Here is a 16,307-nt window from a genome sequence, read left to right on the forward strand (position 1 = left end):
ACAAGTATACATTTTGTAAGTATTACATCAACCATTATTACAATCTGTCTTTTTAAAGAGCAAAAGGTATTACGTTTTAAAGAACATAAGATATTATGGAAAATAACTCTCCCAGATTGGACCTTGTAACTCCTCAGTGGCATTAAATACTCTAACCAGGTAGCATCCACCCTACTTGCAAGTTAATCAAAACAGCTTTTATTTATACACACTACTCAGTTAAACCAAAGAGAGGATTATCCGCAAATAATCACCATACAGATCTATCGGCACAATTAGTCATTAAAGATAAATGTCTGAAATAGAAAATAATGGAGAACAAAGATTTTCCTCGACATCTGCTACTCACATTAAATGCCTGGGACAAAAGAACCCCTGCAGTCAAAATGACTTACCGTTACAGATTTCAGCGTCATACCATGGTAGGTACCCATAGTGTCGATTTTGAAGCCTTCCGTTTCTATAAAAAAAGGGGGTTTGCGAAAGGGGGTTACACTATGTATCTTATGATCAATAACAAATCTGTAGTAATCATCTGCATTATAATCTGAAAGTTAAATAGTGTAACAAAACATCCAATGTACTATACATATAAAGTTAAATTACATACCTGTGAAGACAAAAACTTTAAAAGGGATACTAGTCTCAAAAAGATATTTAATACACACCAGCAAGCCCTTTGTGTAGAAGCTGGTTAAGACTATACAACTGTGCTCAACAGTCATATAGTTAGGTGGGAATATAAAAAGTGGGACTGAATAAAATATAACGTCCAAAGTATATACTCCTAATACTCAATTACAGTAGCACTAAAAGCTTCTAATATCATGAGAAGACCTTAAATTATAAAAAGTTGGGTTTCAAAATTATAATCATATGCATATATTATATAATTTGTAGAAAAGCAATGCCATAAACAGTGTGATAAAGGTTCCAGGACAGTCTCAATACACCTTTCCATACAAGGTCATACATTAAATATTTTACGCGTTGCAAGCTATCTGTCTATATCACAGCTGCTGAATTTTGCAGTTATAGTGCAAAAGCAAGATAAACAATATATGTAAACAAATGGGCACAGCCTGATTTGGCCCAAAGAGGATCCGATTTGGTCTCTGGGCTGTAATTGGCCAAACCCTACTTTACATAATTCATTCCACAAGAAAAACACTGCAGCGAATAAAAGAATGAACCACTATACTTCTACAGCATGTATTCACAGAACACACCTTTATCCAGTATATTAAGTCAGCACCCAAAATTCACTATATAGAAGCAGTATATCCTTTACTAAAACTTAAATGGAGATTTCAGATTTTGCAGAGAAAAATCATAAACGTTAAACTTACAGTTGCTTCTATCTCATTTTTTTCACAAATTAAGTCAAGATAAATGATGGTGCCAAATGAAATTACAAGGACATTGGTGCCACTTCACTAACCACCACACTAACATGGAAATGGTTCACTACCACATTAGCCAGCATACCATGTAGGCTACCACAAAATAAGTCCTTATATAGTTACTACAATCTATGCTTCCCAAGTTCTCAATGTATACATTTACAATTTGAGAAATATGATTTGGTATACAGAACCTCCAATCTAAACTTCTGAAAAGCAGAATATTAATAACAGCAAATATTTATAGACAGTTTATTATATACCAGTCCCTATTCTAGGGGCTTTATTAACCAGTTTCACCCCACAATAAAGCTAAGAGATAGATACTACTACTACTATTAGTATTGCAATGTAACACAAGAAGAAACTGAAACAAGAATGCAGTTAAAGTAATTTATCAAAATTCACACAAAAAGTAACTGTGACACAGGCAATCCAGATCCAGAATCCAGGCTGTTAACCAGGGGTTGGCAAATTTATTCTGTAAAAGACCAGATAGTATTTTAAGGCTCTGCAGGCTACATAATCTCTGTCACAACACCAAGGAACCACATATAATACATAAATAAATGTCACCATCATGTTTTAGCAAAAGTTTATTTATAATAATACATGTTGGGCCAGATTTGGCCTGCAGATGTTTGCCAACACCTGCTCATAAACATCAGGCCACACTACCTCTCAAGTTCATCATCACCACAGTAAGAGAGAAATAAAAATTAAATAACTTGCCTTCTTTTCCTTTGAATCTTTCCTGGTCATATCTATTGTAGGCAGCTGGGATAGGCTGTTTGGTACGCAACGTAGGATCCTGTAGAAAAATTAGGAGGTACATGTTAATATTTTAACTTCTTACTTAAAACTCAGAATAAAAACCACAATAAACATATTATTTTCTAAGCTTTTTTTCTTACAAGAGCCAATAAGACAAAAGTGGGGAGTCATATGAATCTTATTTTCAAGATAACGCTTACTGCTAAAAAATTACCAATCCTATAAGGGACAAGAGCAAAGGACTCCAAGTAAACTTGTATCAAGGCAAAATGCAAACCTCTTAGAAACTGTAGAAAGAAAATGGGTGTGCTTAATAATTTCACTGTGATTACTTCAATTTCTTTATGAAAAAATGAACTTCTTCCAATTATGAATTGTTTTTAACAAAAAAAAATTTAATTCTGTTTACTGAACTGACATTTTAGAACCTTCTACCTAAATTATTCTGTTGTTAATCCCTAAATTAAATAAATATGACAACTATGACAATAAACCCATATAAATGTACGAGGTAAGACTGAAGTTACGGTATTATTTAGTTAAAATACTTAGAATAAGTTGCCAATCTAATGATATAAACTTAATTCACAAATACTTTATCTGAAATTCAGCCTATAATAACCTAAAAAAGCATATTTAAGGAATATTACCAAAATTGCTTGGGAAATTCATGGTATTCCAAAAGACAAAAAAATACTCTTCATTTTGTTAAATAGGATACTACCTTAAGTATTAATCCAGATAAAAGATAGTTCATTCAAGACCGTCACTAAGTATATACTTCTGTAGTTAAATGCCAAATTTAAAATTTTTATATATCTTAATGATTATGGAAATACAGAGATAACTAAATCACAAGGATAACGGTTTAACTGTTTTAAGATTTTACATAAGTTTCCTACCAATCGCTATTCAAAACATTAACCAATTCACAATTATAAGTACCCTTATTTTATCACCGTAAGTTGTTCCACTAGTTTTTTTACTCATCTCTATGTCCTACTAGACTTTAAGCTCCAAGACGGCAGCTATCTCTTCTATTTTTGTTAGCACACTGTCTGACAAACAGTAGGCACTTAAGTACTTGCTGGAAAGTCAACTCAAAGTAACCTAAATACCAACAAAAGTCCACTACCTCTAAAAAATTAAATACCAATGATTTCATGAACAAGCAAAACTACCAGATCTTGCAGACTGTATTAGTGCTCTTTCAAATTTTAATATGCTTCTGAAAACTATATAAAATAAAAACAATCTTATTTGTATTTTTTATCTTTTGTTGAATCATATGACTAGCTCGAAGGAGTTTCAACAAAACTGGAGGGTATATCTGGGTTTAAATATAGGCTATAGGTCATACATGAAATTTACTTTGGAAAAGTCCTAAGTGGCAACTCAATGAGGCAGTCAACCCCCCATGTGGCTAAAACTAAGGTACAATGAAAGAACCAAATGATCTGTGATCAAGAGAAACACAATACATTCACCAAGAAGTCACAGATACGAATGATTCAGAAAAAGCTCCCAGTGTGGACTGTTCATAGGGTTTATATCTCTAACAATGGTAATGACTCTCCCAAGCAAAAATGAATAGGTACATTATTTTTTTTTAACGTTTATTTATTTTTATTTTATTTTTTTAACGTTTTATTTATTTATTTATTTAGACAGAGAGAGACAGAGCAGGAACAGGGGAGGGGCAGAGAGAGAGGGCGACACAGAATCTGAAACAGGCTCCAGGCTCTGAGCTGTCAGCACAGAGCCCGACGCGGGGCTCGAACTCACGGACCGTGAGATCATGACCTGAGCCGAAGTCGAACGCTTAAACGACCAAGCCACCCAGGCGCCCCAGGTAGGTACATTACTTTATACAACAGATTTACCACTTTCAGATTCTAACCCAAGTATGTCTCTAGTTAAGAATTATTGCTGAAGTAACTTTTTTTTGTTTTGGTTGCTTGGGGTTTTTTTAATTATTGTGGTTGGTTTATCTTTTGACCCCCTTTATCTATTTCTCACACTCCCACCCACCCCCACCTCTAGCAACCACTAATTTGTCCTCTGTATCTAGAAGCTGGTTTTGGTATTAAGATTCCACATATAAAAGAGAGAATAAGCTATGTGTCTCTAACTTATCTCACTTAAGCATAACACCCTCAAGGTCTATCTATGCTGTCACAAAAGTCAAGATTACAATCTATTTTATGGCTGAAAAATATTCCATTGTTTGTATATACCACAATTTCTTTATCCATTCATCCATCAATGAACACTTAGGTTGTTTGCATATCTTGGCTATTGTAAGTAATGCTTCAATGAACATGAGAATGCATATATCTTTTCAAGTTACTGTTTTCATTTTCTTCAATAAATAGCTGGAAGTAGGACTGCTAGTTCATACAGTAGTTCTATTTTTAATTTTTTGAGGAACTTCCACGCTGTTTTCCCTAGTGGTGACATCAATTACATTCCCACCAAGGATGCATAAAGGTTCCTTTTGCTCCACATCCTTGCCCACACTTTCTGTCTTTTTGATAAAAGCCATTTTAACTTGTGTGTGGTGAATCTCATTGTGTAAGTGGTGAGATCTCATTGTGTAAGTTTTAACAGTGGGGAAGATTTTCAAATCCTTCAGGACTGTTAAAGCAGCGAAAGAATTAAAAGTTACAGATGTAAAAACTTTGTTTTCAAATTACAATACTGAGGGGCACCTGGGTGGTCCAATCAGTTAAGAGTCTAACTCTTGGTTTCGCCTCAGATCGTGATCTCACAGTTCCATGGGTTCAAGCCCCGCATCAGGCTCTGTGCTGATAGTGTGGAGCCCATGGGATTTTCTGTCTCTCTCTCTCTGTCTCTCTCTCTGTCTCTCTCTCCCTCTCCCTCTCCCTCTCTGCCCCTCCCTTGCTCACATTGTCTCTCAAAAATAAATTTAAAAAAATTTTTTTAAATCAAAATTACAATACTGAAAAACAAGAGTCATTTTCATCAAAATTAATTAATTAATTAATTAATTAATATATAAGCAAGAAAACATTCTTACCACAGGTGCTGCATTTGGAGCTGGTCGCTGTTCAGGAGCACGTCCTTCTTCTCTGGCTTTTACAGACTGAAGAATTGCAAAAATATTCTTGGAAAAATTCTAAAATATAAATGAATTTTAATTAGCCCACTTAAAATTAAATAGTCAAAGAGAGTAAGTTTATTTAATAAATAACTTCAGACTGTTTTCTTCCTATCAGTTCTTCCCTACTACATCATTCTGAAGTGTTTTTTAGTATATACATAAATAAAAATCAAACTACTACTACTACTAAAAAACTGATCCAAAAACCAAATACTATAAACACAGCTTATTATTTTTATTTTACTTAAACTGTTTAATTGGCTATAAATATATTCATATTCTGCCTCTCTTGAAATATGTAGCCAGGAAAAAAGTTAACACTGAAGTAAAAATGATAGATATATTATCAAAAGAGGCTTCTTAATTCTTAAAGAAATCAACTACTATCTCTTCTTCTAGATATGATAAACTCCAGTACTAATTTATATGAGATGTTGCTACAATTTATATGAGACGTGGAAAGTTTTGAAATACTGTTTGTTAGGAGTCAATGCACACTTTTCAAAGATTTTTTTTTCTTTTTTTTTTAAGAGGGAGAAAGACAGCACACACAAGCAGAGGAGAGAGGCAGAGGAAGAGAAAGAAAGAATCTTAAGCAGATGCCATGCTCAACCTGGAGCCCAACGCAGGGCTCAATCCCACAATCCTGGGATCATGACCTGAGCCGACATCAAGAGTCAGCTGCTCAACCAACTGAGCCACATAGGCGCCCCTAAAAGATCTGTAAAAACTTGACTCATGCAAAGATGCCAGTACTTAACCAACCACTGCTTTTTACCAGCAGTACAAAGGCCAACACAGGGACAAATGCAAATAAATTCTTAATCCTACTATGAAAATCACTGAAAATACTTGAAAATCAAATCTCATTACTTTAAAAATAATCAAGTATTGTGTGAGGAACACTTACTCCAGAAGAATCCATATTATCAGTTATTTTTGTGTAGTAGAATTATAAGTGATTATTATCTTCCTTTTAATGATCTCTTCCAATTTTTCAACAAGGAACACTACTAATTTTTAAGTTTAAAAGTTATGTTTTTAATGGCATTATAAAATCAGGTTGCTTTATTTGGGGTGCTTGCAATAATGATATAACTATAGAGTAACATACTTATTTTTCTCATGGTACCTAGAACATTTTATTCCACAAACTCAGAAAGTAAGAAGGCACTAATCCCTGGAATAATGAAGGTCTATCTAAAATCATAGGGCCTGGGGGTATCTGGGTGGCTCAGCTGGTTAAGCGTCTGACTCTTGATTTCAGCTCGGGTCATGATCTTATGGTTTGTGAGTTCAAGCCCTGCGCTGGGTTCGACACCAACAGTGCAGAGCCTGCTTGGGATTCTCTCTCTCCCTCTCTGCCTCTCCCCTGCTTGCACTCTTTCTCTTCCTCTCTCTCTGCCTCTCCCCTGCTCACACTCTATCTCCCTCTCCAAATAAACATCAAAAAATAATAGAATAAAATGAAGTAAAATCAAATCAAATCAAATCAAATCACAGGGCCTTTCAGACAGGGTACCTAAAAGATTTTTTAGTGTTTAGAAGATAAAAATGGGATACAGAAAGACTATTAGTCAAAACATTGTTTCTGGTTTCTAAAAATGTTAACACTCATAGAAACAAACTTAGCTACCAAACAATTCTTAAACCATTATTTCTTAAATTATACTCTGGTGGCAATAACACTAAATGAAATTAGAACACTAAGTTTTGAAATGATGGGAAAACCCTGCCACCTAGAGCTCAAAGAAAATTGTTCATCTCAGTTTCTTGAAAATTCAATTCTAAAAGTAAGATGGAGCATAGCACCTAAGTTTTATTCCTTTGCTAGGAGATTCAAAAATTTTGGCTACTATAATGAACATTGGTAGAACATTAGCAGGTTGTGATATTCAAATTTTAATCACATTAGGCAATGAAAATTAGTGTCGGCAGATCACTTTACAGTAAATACAAAAACTGAAGTTTATTTATATTCTCAGATTTCTCTATATAATTCTAAGCTATGGAAAATGATTCCTAATCTTGACCCCAAGTACTTTGTAAAACATGTCAAAATACAAAAGGACAAAAATTCCTTCCTTCATATACTCTTTTCAAGTAATCTGATTCATAGTAACAAGGCACAGTAAACTTATAAGGCCAGAATCCAAAATCTGCAAATAAAACCAATCCACCTAAAGCAATGTTAAAGTTTGCTTTCATTGGCAATCTCACACACTCCTGCAAACTCCCTTACTAAATCACCATTAACAACTGCACATCAGTGGAGAACTAATATTTAAGAGCAAATTGGGAGGTGAGGGAGAGAAAGACAGATGGAAATATGTAAATCAAACAGAACCAACGCACTCTTTATGGAGATCCATTAAGATACCAAACACCCAGGGCCGCCTGGGTGGCTCAGTCAATTAAGTGACTAGGACTCTTGGTTTCAGCTTAGGTCGGGATCTCGCAGTCCGTGAGCTTGAGCCCTGCATCATGCTCTCTGCTGTCAGTGCAGAGCCCACTTTGGATCCTGTCTCCCTCTCTCCGCACCTCCCCCACTCATGTGTTGATGCGTGCGTGCATGCGTGTGTGTGTGTGAGTCTCATGCTCTCTCGCTCTTGCTCTCCCTCTCTCTCTCTCAAAAATAAAAAAAACATTAAAAAAAAAAGATACCAAATATCCAGTATCTTTCAAATTTTTATCTTTCCTTTTTTTTTTTAATGTTTATTTATTTTTGACAGAGAGAGAGAGAGAGAGAGACAGAGCATGAGTGGGGGAGGGGCAGAGAGAGAGGGAGACAGAATCCAAAGCAGGCTCCAGGCTCTGAGCTGTCATCACAGAGCCTGACGCGGGGCTCGAACTCACAAACCACGAGATCATGACCTGAGCTGAAGTCGGACACTCAACCGACTGAGCCACCCAGGCACCCCTCAAGTTTTTATCTTTCAAAATTTAAAGTATACATCTCTGTTAACCAGAAATTTGCTTCTAGGAATTAATCCTTTTGCTGTATACAAATAAATGCATAAAGGTATATGTACGAGGATTTTTTTAATGCATTATGTATAATCATGAAATGAGATGGAAGGAGACAAAGGAGGAAAGGAGAAGGGGGGAGGGGGGAATCCCACAATCCTAGAACCAAAAAACCAAAATAAAACCACCTAAAACCATTAATAAAGAAAAATATCGCTACACCCACACAACAAAATATGTATAAAATACACAAATAAATGACTGCTGATTCTCATAAGTTTCTACTTTGTGGGGAAAAACAATAATTATTTTAATGACCACACAGCTGGCCATCAATATTCCCTGTTCATTAGAGTAAACCAAAAACCTGATCAACAAGAAAACTGGGCTATTCTTTGGATTTACAATAGAGGAGTAAATCAAGGACTTGCACTGTGATTCAGACATTTCATCACTTTCTTATATACTACGATGGAATAGTAAATATGGCCACTCAGAAACCTGTATTATTACTGACCTTTCAAAGATAAAACTTGAAAATTGCTCCTAATAACAAATTTTAGACAATTGTATAACCAATCACAGATTAGATACACACACACTCACTCTAATGAATGAGTGAAATACTTTAATTACCTTTCCTGTGCTCTGTAAGATAGTTGTTCGTGTCCTCCATACTCTCTCTCTGCTGACAATATCTCGTGTCACATCCACCTCAGCGTCCACAAAACTCCTCTGTTTGAGGGCAGTTATATCATCATCTAAATCAGTCTTGATAGTAGATCTTTTCTTAGCCATAATTTTGGCTTTGATTGCAGCAATTTTTTCCACTGACATAGCTTCAGACAAAGACCTGAAAGCAATTTTTTCTTTTAAAATTTTACAGCAGGATCTTTTGAACACGTCATAAATATATTTTGTTACACTTATAAGTTCCTGGTAAAAATGCCTTAAGAGGCAATAATTAAGATCTTACCTAAAACTTACATACTTGGTACTTAATAATCACGTTAAGATCTATAAAAAGTCCATGTAGAAATATTACTCAATGAGTAAATCAGTAATTTCTTAGAAGGATCAATGCAGAAGAAATCTTCTCATGTGTTTAGCTCTTCCCCCCAGAAACGGTAGAACCCATTAATATAGGTGCTTAACATTTTCTCAGACTTTTATTTGCCAATGCCTCTCCATCCACAGAAACTATACACACATACACAAACACATGCCACCATGCCGGGGCGGGGGTTGGGGGGGGGGGGTGGTGGTGAGAGAAAATTTCATTCTATAAAGAATTCAAAGCTTAGCTTTTCCCTGAAATTCATTTCAAGGTTTCAAACTTACATGTCATAATGTATAACATACCCATTTTACAGGTGATGGAGGTTTTTATATGCCACATAAACATATACTCCTTATACTATCTGAAAGATTAAACCGTATTTTGCAGTTTTCTTTTTCCTTCCTTTACTTGATTTTCAAGTAACAGGCAAAACAGCAAACAGGGGCTATGTTTGGAGACTATAAGAAAAAGACTTAACACAAAGTATAAATTTCATTAAGATGATAAGTTCAGTGTCTTTTTTTACAATGTAAAATGAGAAAAAGAGTTAAAAAGGGTTTGGGTACCTTAACAGTTGACAAAATTATTATTCTAATCACAAGATGACAGTCTTGAAATACATTTAAACAACATCTGGAAAAAGGACAGGAATTCCTGCAGTTTTAAATATGGTAGTATTATATAGTACACTAGTTAGTTTATATAAAATATGAAGGTAACTTTATAGCAGATGCTCAATATGCATCTAGTATTTGACTCATTTTATATAATGCTATGCAATTTTTCCTTATGATCTAAAGCATACCAGTATATCTGGAATCAAATGCAAATACTTTCCTAAATTATAATTAAAGTGAATTGAACTTTCAATCACTGGAGTTTTACTTCCACCTAAAATCAAGGAGCAAAGACTTGATTAACCCTCCTGCTTCGAAACAACCAGTCAAAAATACATTAAAGAGTAACTTACTAAATACCTGGTATCAAGCAGTAAGAGACCATGATCTATGACAAATGAAAACCAGAATAAGTGAGCCCTATGAATGCTGCAGTTTACACCCTTGAAAGTTTCCAGAAATGGCACAGGGAGGATAATCCAGGCAAAACTAAGTGGATTACCTGAGCTGAGAAATGGAGCTGAGAGTCCAGCAAAACCAAAGTGGCTGGAATTCAAAGGCCTAAGTACTGGAGAAGAAAGAGCTACACTGAAGTATACAATATTCCAGAATACTGATTAGCACAGGAATATGAGGAAATAAAAATTGGGTATAGAAACCAGCCAAAAGGATTAAAGGGAACAATGCCCAGAGCTCAGAGGGTAAAGGTTAGTTCCTGTTCCCACAAGCAGAATGAAAACCTCACACCCCTGGGACAGTAGGTACTCTGAATGATCTTGTACCAGCAATGGGTGGGGAATAATTATCTTAAGTGAAAGCTGCTCACATAACAAATCTTAAAACCAGACACAAAAGGAACAAACTATTTCCAAGTGATTTTACTATATCCCAAAACAAAACTAAAGAAAATTTAGGAAAATTCAAAAACAATTATAAATTGACACAGATGCAGGAGATTAGCAAAGACATTAAAATAATTATTGTAACTCGATTCTACACATTCAACAAATTAAAAAGAGACATGGAGTATATATTTAACCAACTTATAGAGATAAAAAAAAATACGATGGATACAAATATATCACAAATATAATCACAGAAGAAAGTTATTAAACTATCCAAGTGAATAGAAAAAAGAACCCAAATATGTGAAAAAACAGAAATGTTCTCAATTCAATAAAAATTATGAACAAAACATTCCCTGAAAAAGCTCGATGGGCCTCAAGCACAAAAACCATTAAGAAAACACCAAGTTATGGGACAATTAAACAGCTCAAAATCTGTAATAGAGAAAACTTTTAAAGTAGCCAGAGGAAAAAAAGACATTTCATTAAAAAATTTAAAAATTTAAAAAACACTGATAGACTTCTCATCAACAACAATGTAATCAAGGAGACAGTGGTACATCTTTAAAGTAGAAATGGTCCTGACTTACAATTTTTCCACTTTATGTGATGCAAAAGAGATATGCATTCAGTAGAAACCATGATCCAAATTATCACTTTTTCGCAGGCTAGTGGTATGACGCTCTCTCATGATACGTGCAATGGCAGCAAGCCACAGCTCTCAGTCAGCCGTGCGATCACCATGATAAATAACTGATACTTAAAATCATTCTGTACCCATCCATCTATTCTGTTTTATACTTTCAGTACAGTATTCAATAAATTACATGAAATATTCGACACTTTATTATAAAATAGGCTTTATATTAGATGACTTTGCCCAACTGCAGGCTAATGAAAGTGCTCTAAGCATATTTAAAGTAGCCTAGGTTAAGCAATGACGTTTGGTAGGTAAGGTGTATTAAACGCATTTTGGGCTTATGACTGAGGATGTAACTCATCATAGTCAAAGATTTGTCCTTAAGAGGATATAACTTAAGAATTTTATATCCAGTCAAAATCCTTAAAAAAAAAAAAAGGCAAAATAAAAACTTTTTTAGCAATAAAAAAGTTGAGGGGCACCTAGGTGGCTCGGTTAAGTGTCCAACTTCAGCTCAGGTCATGATCTCACGATCTGTGAGTTCAAGCCCCTGCCTGGGGCTCTGTGCTGACACACAAATCCTCTTCAGATCCTCTGTGCCCTCTCTCTCTGCCCCTCCCCCACTTGTGCACATGCACACTCTCTCAAAAACATATAAACTTATTTTAAAAAAGGTTGAAAGAATTAATCACCAGCAGGTCTACATAAGAAGAAATGTGAAAAGGAGTCTTTCAAGAAAAGAAAAAAACAGGTTAAGAGGATCTGCACAAAAAAAATGAAGAACAATGGAAATGGTATCTATAAATACATAATATTTTTTTTACTTAAATCTCTTTAAAAAAGAACTCTTTAAACAAGAACATGCATACGTCTAAGTATTTTAAGGTACCCATATGATATATGAAGTAGCCTAACACTTGCAGGTAGACTGTGATGCTATAAACCACACACAGAAAAAGTCCAAAAGCAAACACTAATAACAAAACGTAACTAGTAAGTCAACAGATATAAGAAAAAACAGAATTATAACAAATATTCATTTATTCCAAAAATAGGACAAAGAAGAGACCAATAAAAAATAAGCAAAATGAACTAAAATTAACCATATCAATAATTACACTAAGTATAAAAGATCTAAATACACAAACAAGGCACTTAAACCATAGACAGGTTAAAAGTAAAAGGATTCCAGTTTTCAGGATGAAGAGAGTTCTGGACATGGTTGCACAACAATATGAAAGTACTCAAGACTATGAACTGCACACTTTAAAACAGTTACAATGATACGGGTGCCTGGGTGGCTGAGTCAGATAAGCGTCCAACTCCTGATTTTAGCTCAGGTCATGATCTCACTATTCATGAGTTGAAGCCCTACCTACCTTGGGCTCTGCACTGTGAGCACAGAGGTTCTCTCTCTCCCCTCTCTCTCTCTGCCTTTATCCTGCTTGCTCTCTCTCTCAAAATAAACTTAAAATTTTTAAGATAATAAAAATAAAAAAATAAGTTACAATGATAAATTTTATGTTATGTGTTTTTTTACCACAATTTGTTTCAGAAAGTAAAAGAATAAAGAGATATCATAAGCCAAAAAACAGCTGGAGGAGCGTCTAGGTGAATTATAAGAGAAAGTAAATTTTTTCAACAAAAAATATTGCTAGGGATAAAGGTCATTTCATAACAATAAGATTCGTCCATCAAGAGAACAGAATGCTAAACATTTACACCTAATAACAGAGCTTCAAAGTAGTCAGAGAACAAAATCTGATAGAAATGCAAGGAAAAATAGACAAATCCACAGCCAGAGAGTTCAATAATTCTATCTTGATAATAATACAAGTAAGACAGAAAATAAGGATATAGAAGACTTGATTAACACTATCAACAAAGTTGACCTTCCTGCCCATTGCAAGACACTGCAAAATAACAGCAAAATAAACATTCTTTTCAAGTGCCTACAGAAAAGACCATATTTGGGGCCAAAAAACAAGTTTTAATACTTATCAAAGGATTCAAAGTCATATAAATATAACCATACTTTGTAATAGACTGGAAATAAGTAACAAAGATCTCTAGAAAACCCCAAATATTTGGAAACTAAACACCTCATTTGCAAACAATCCATGAGTCAAAGAAGAAATCACAAGGGAAATTAGAAATTTTGAACTGAATGAAAATGAAAACACAACATACCAAAATATGAGATGCCATGAAGGCAGTACTTACAGTGGAAGCTGAAGTTATTGATTTTCCTCTAAGAAACTATAAAAAATAGAGCACATTAAACCCAGAGTAAGCAAAACAAAGTAAATCATAAAGATCAGAACAGAAATTGAAAAATCAAAAACAAAGAGGAAAAAAAAAAAAAAACTAAAGAGGAAAATCCCAATCTGATTCTTTGAAAAGATCAATAAAATTGATCAATTTTGGTTGGACAATAAAGAAACAGAAAACACACAATTGCTAATATCAAAGAATGAAAGTGGGGACATCATTATAGATCCTAGACACCATAAAAGGAAATTATGAACAGCATTACGACAATAAATTGAACAATATAGATGAAATGGACAAACTCTTTCAAAGAAACATTCAAAGGACAGAAAGAGAAAAGAGAGGACCAGAATAAACATATAACTATTAAACTGAAGATGTAGTTGAAAATCTTATGTGAAATACATAAAAATAAAGAAAACTATAGTACAATTTTACTAATAAATTTTCCCAAATGCAGGAAGAAATAATACTAATTCTAAACAAAGTTTTCCAGAAAATTGAAGAAACGGAAATACTTTCCAACTCATTCTGAGCTGGATTATCTTGATAGGAATTATCTTGATAAGAAACAAGACCAAGACATCGTAAGAAAACTACAGACCTCATGAACATAGGTACAAAATTTCTATATAAATTTTTAAAGTATAGTTCAATGACATATAACAAAAATACATCATGATCATGGTAAGCAACTAGTGAAATCATTATTAACAACATCCACCTCTTGGCATTCACACTCGTGTAATCCTCTTCCTATGTGTATGTGTGGGCTAAACCTTGCTTCTAAAAATTAAAATGCTGTACAAGTGACAGGGTGTCACTCTGAAGATTTGGCTATAAAAAACTTCTATCTTGCTTGACAGCTCTCTTCCACTCTTACTTGCTCACTCTGATGAAGCAAGATATAATACCGTGAAATATTCTATGGAGAGACCAAATGTGGCAAAGAACGAAGAGAGTCCTCTAGATAACATCTGAGGAACTGAAGTATTAGTCTAACAACCAGTAAGGAACTAAATTATGCCAACAAGCACATGAGTGTGCTTGGAAGTAGATCCTTCTCCTATCAAGCCTACACATGAGAACACAATCCTGGTCAACACCTTAATTGAAACACTGTGAGAGGCCCTAAAGCAGAGTCACTCCAAGACTCCTGACCCACAGAAAACTGTAAGACAATCAACATACTTTCTGGGGCACTTGGTTAGCTCAGTCAGTTAAGCATGTGACTCTTGTTTTCAGCTCAGGTCATGATCTCATGGTTTGTGGGTCAGAGTCCCACATCAGGCTCCACGCTGACAGCGCAGGGCCTGCTTGGGATTCTCTCTCTCACTCCCTCTCTCTGTGTCCCACCCTTGCTCACTCTCAAAATAAACTTTAAAAATAAATAAACATGTGCTGTTTAAGCCACTAAGTTTCAGGTTAATTTGTTATGCAGCAAGACAATAAAATAATGAAGTAAAGGGGTGCCTGGGTGGCACAGCCGGTTAAGTGACTCTAGATCTCAGCTCAGGTAATGATCTCAGTTCGTGAGTTCAAGCCCCAAACTGGGCTCTATGCTGATGGCACAGTGCCTGCTTGTGATTCTGTCTCTCCTTCTCTCTGCCCCTCCTCCACTTGTTCCCTCTCTCAAAATATATAAACTTAAAAAAAATTTAAAAAAAAAATGAAGTAGAATTAATCCATGAAAATGCAAACATCAAAACATTAATTTACCATATTAACAAAAAAGAAAAACTACATGATCAATTCAGTAGAATCAGAAAAAGCATGTGACAATAGCTAACATTCCTTTCTGATACACTATCAGCAAACTAGGAACAAAAAGATACTTCCTCAACCTGCTGAAGGCTATCTAACAAAAAAACCTAAGCTAACATGCTTAATGGTGAAAGACTGCTTTCCCCTAAGATGAGGAATGAGGTAAGAATGTCTAATCTCACTGCTTCTTCAACATCAGATTAATAAGCAATTAGTGAGTCTAGCCAGTGCAATAAGACAAGAAATATAAGGCATCCAGTTTAGAAAGAAAAAGAGAAAAAAGAAAAAAATGTATTTTATATGTAGACAACATAATTATCTATGTAGAAAAATTAATGATAGCTACAAAAAAGTTACAAGAACTAATCAATGAGTTTAACATGACTGCAGGATACAAGATCCATACCCAAAAATCAACTGTATTTCTATACTAGCAGTAAATCAAGAATTGATATATTTTTAAAATATCACTTACAATAGCACCAAAAAGTATGAAATACAACAAAAAGATGTATAAGACCTATACACTGAAAACCATGAAACATTAAAAGAAATTAAAGATCTAAATACCTCTCCATTACTAGAAGGGAAAATAAGTACATCTTATTCATAAGTCAGAAGACTCAAATTTTTAAGATAGCAATTCTCAAACTGGTCTATAGATTTAATGCAATCCCAATCAAATCCCAGTAAGCTTTTTGTAGGAACTGACACGTTAATTCCAAAACTCATGCGGAAATGCAAAGAACCTAAAAGAGCAAAAACATCCTTGAAACAGAAAAACAAAGTTGGAAAGCTAACACTATCTGATTTTAAAACTAATGAAACAGTTTGGCACTGGC

At 34.6% G+C, this 16,307-nt stretch overlaps 1 protein-coding gene across 1 annotated transcript in view; it reads right to left on the reverse strand.

The window, feature by feature from the left end:
* CDC73 (cell division cycle 73) overlaps positions 1-16,307 on the reverse strand; it is a 135,086-nt gene that overhangs the window by 100,208 nt on the left and 18,571 nt on the right. Inside the window, exons 7-10 of the mRNA XM_003999432.6 lie at positions 8,905-9,121; positions 5,218-5,316; positions 2,136-2,214; positions 396-460 (exon numbers count right to left, since the gene is read on the reverse strand). Of these exons, the coding sequence (XP_003999481.1) occupies positions 396-460; positions 2,136-2,214; positions 5,218-5,316; positions 8,905-9,121 (460 nt within the window). The remainder of the gene's footprint in view (positions 1-395; positions 461-2,135; positions 2,215-5,217; positions 5,317-8,904; positions 9,122-16,307) is intronic.

This window comes from Felis catus, chromosome F1, assembly GCF_018350175.1.
Source record: "Felis catus isolate Fca126 chromosome F1, F.catus_Fca126_mat1.0, whole genome shotgun sequence".
NCBI lineage: Eukaryota > Metazoa > Chordata > Mammalia > Carnivora > Felidae > Felis > Felis catus.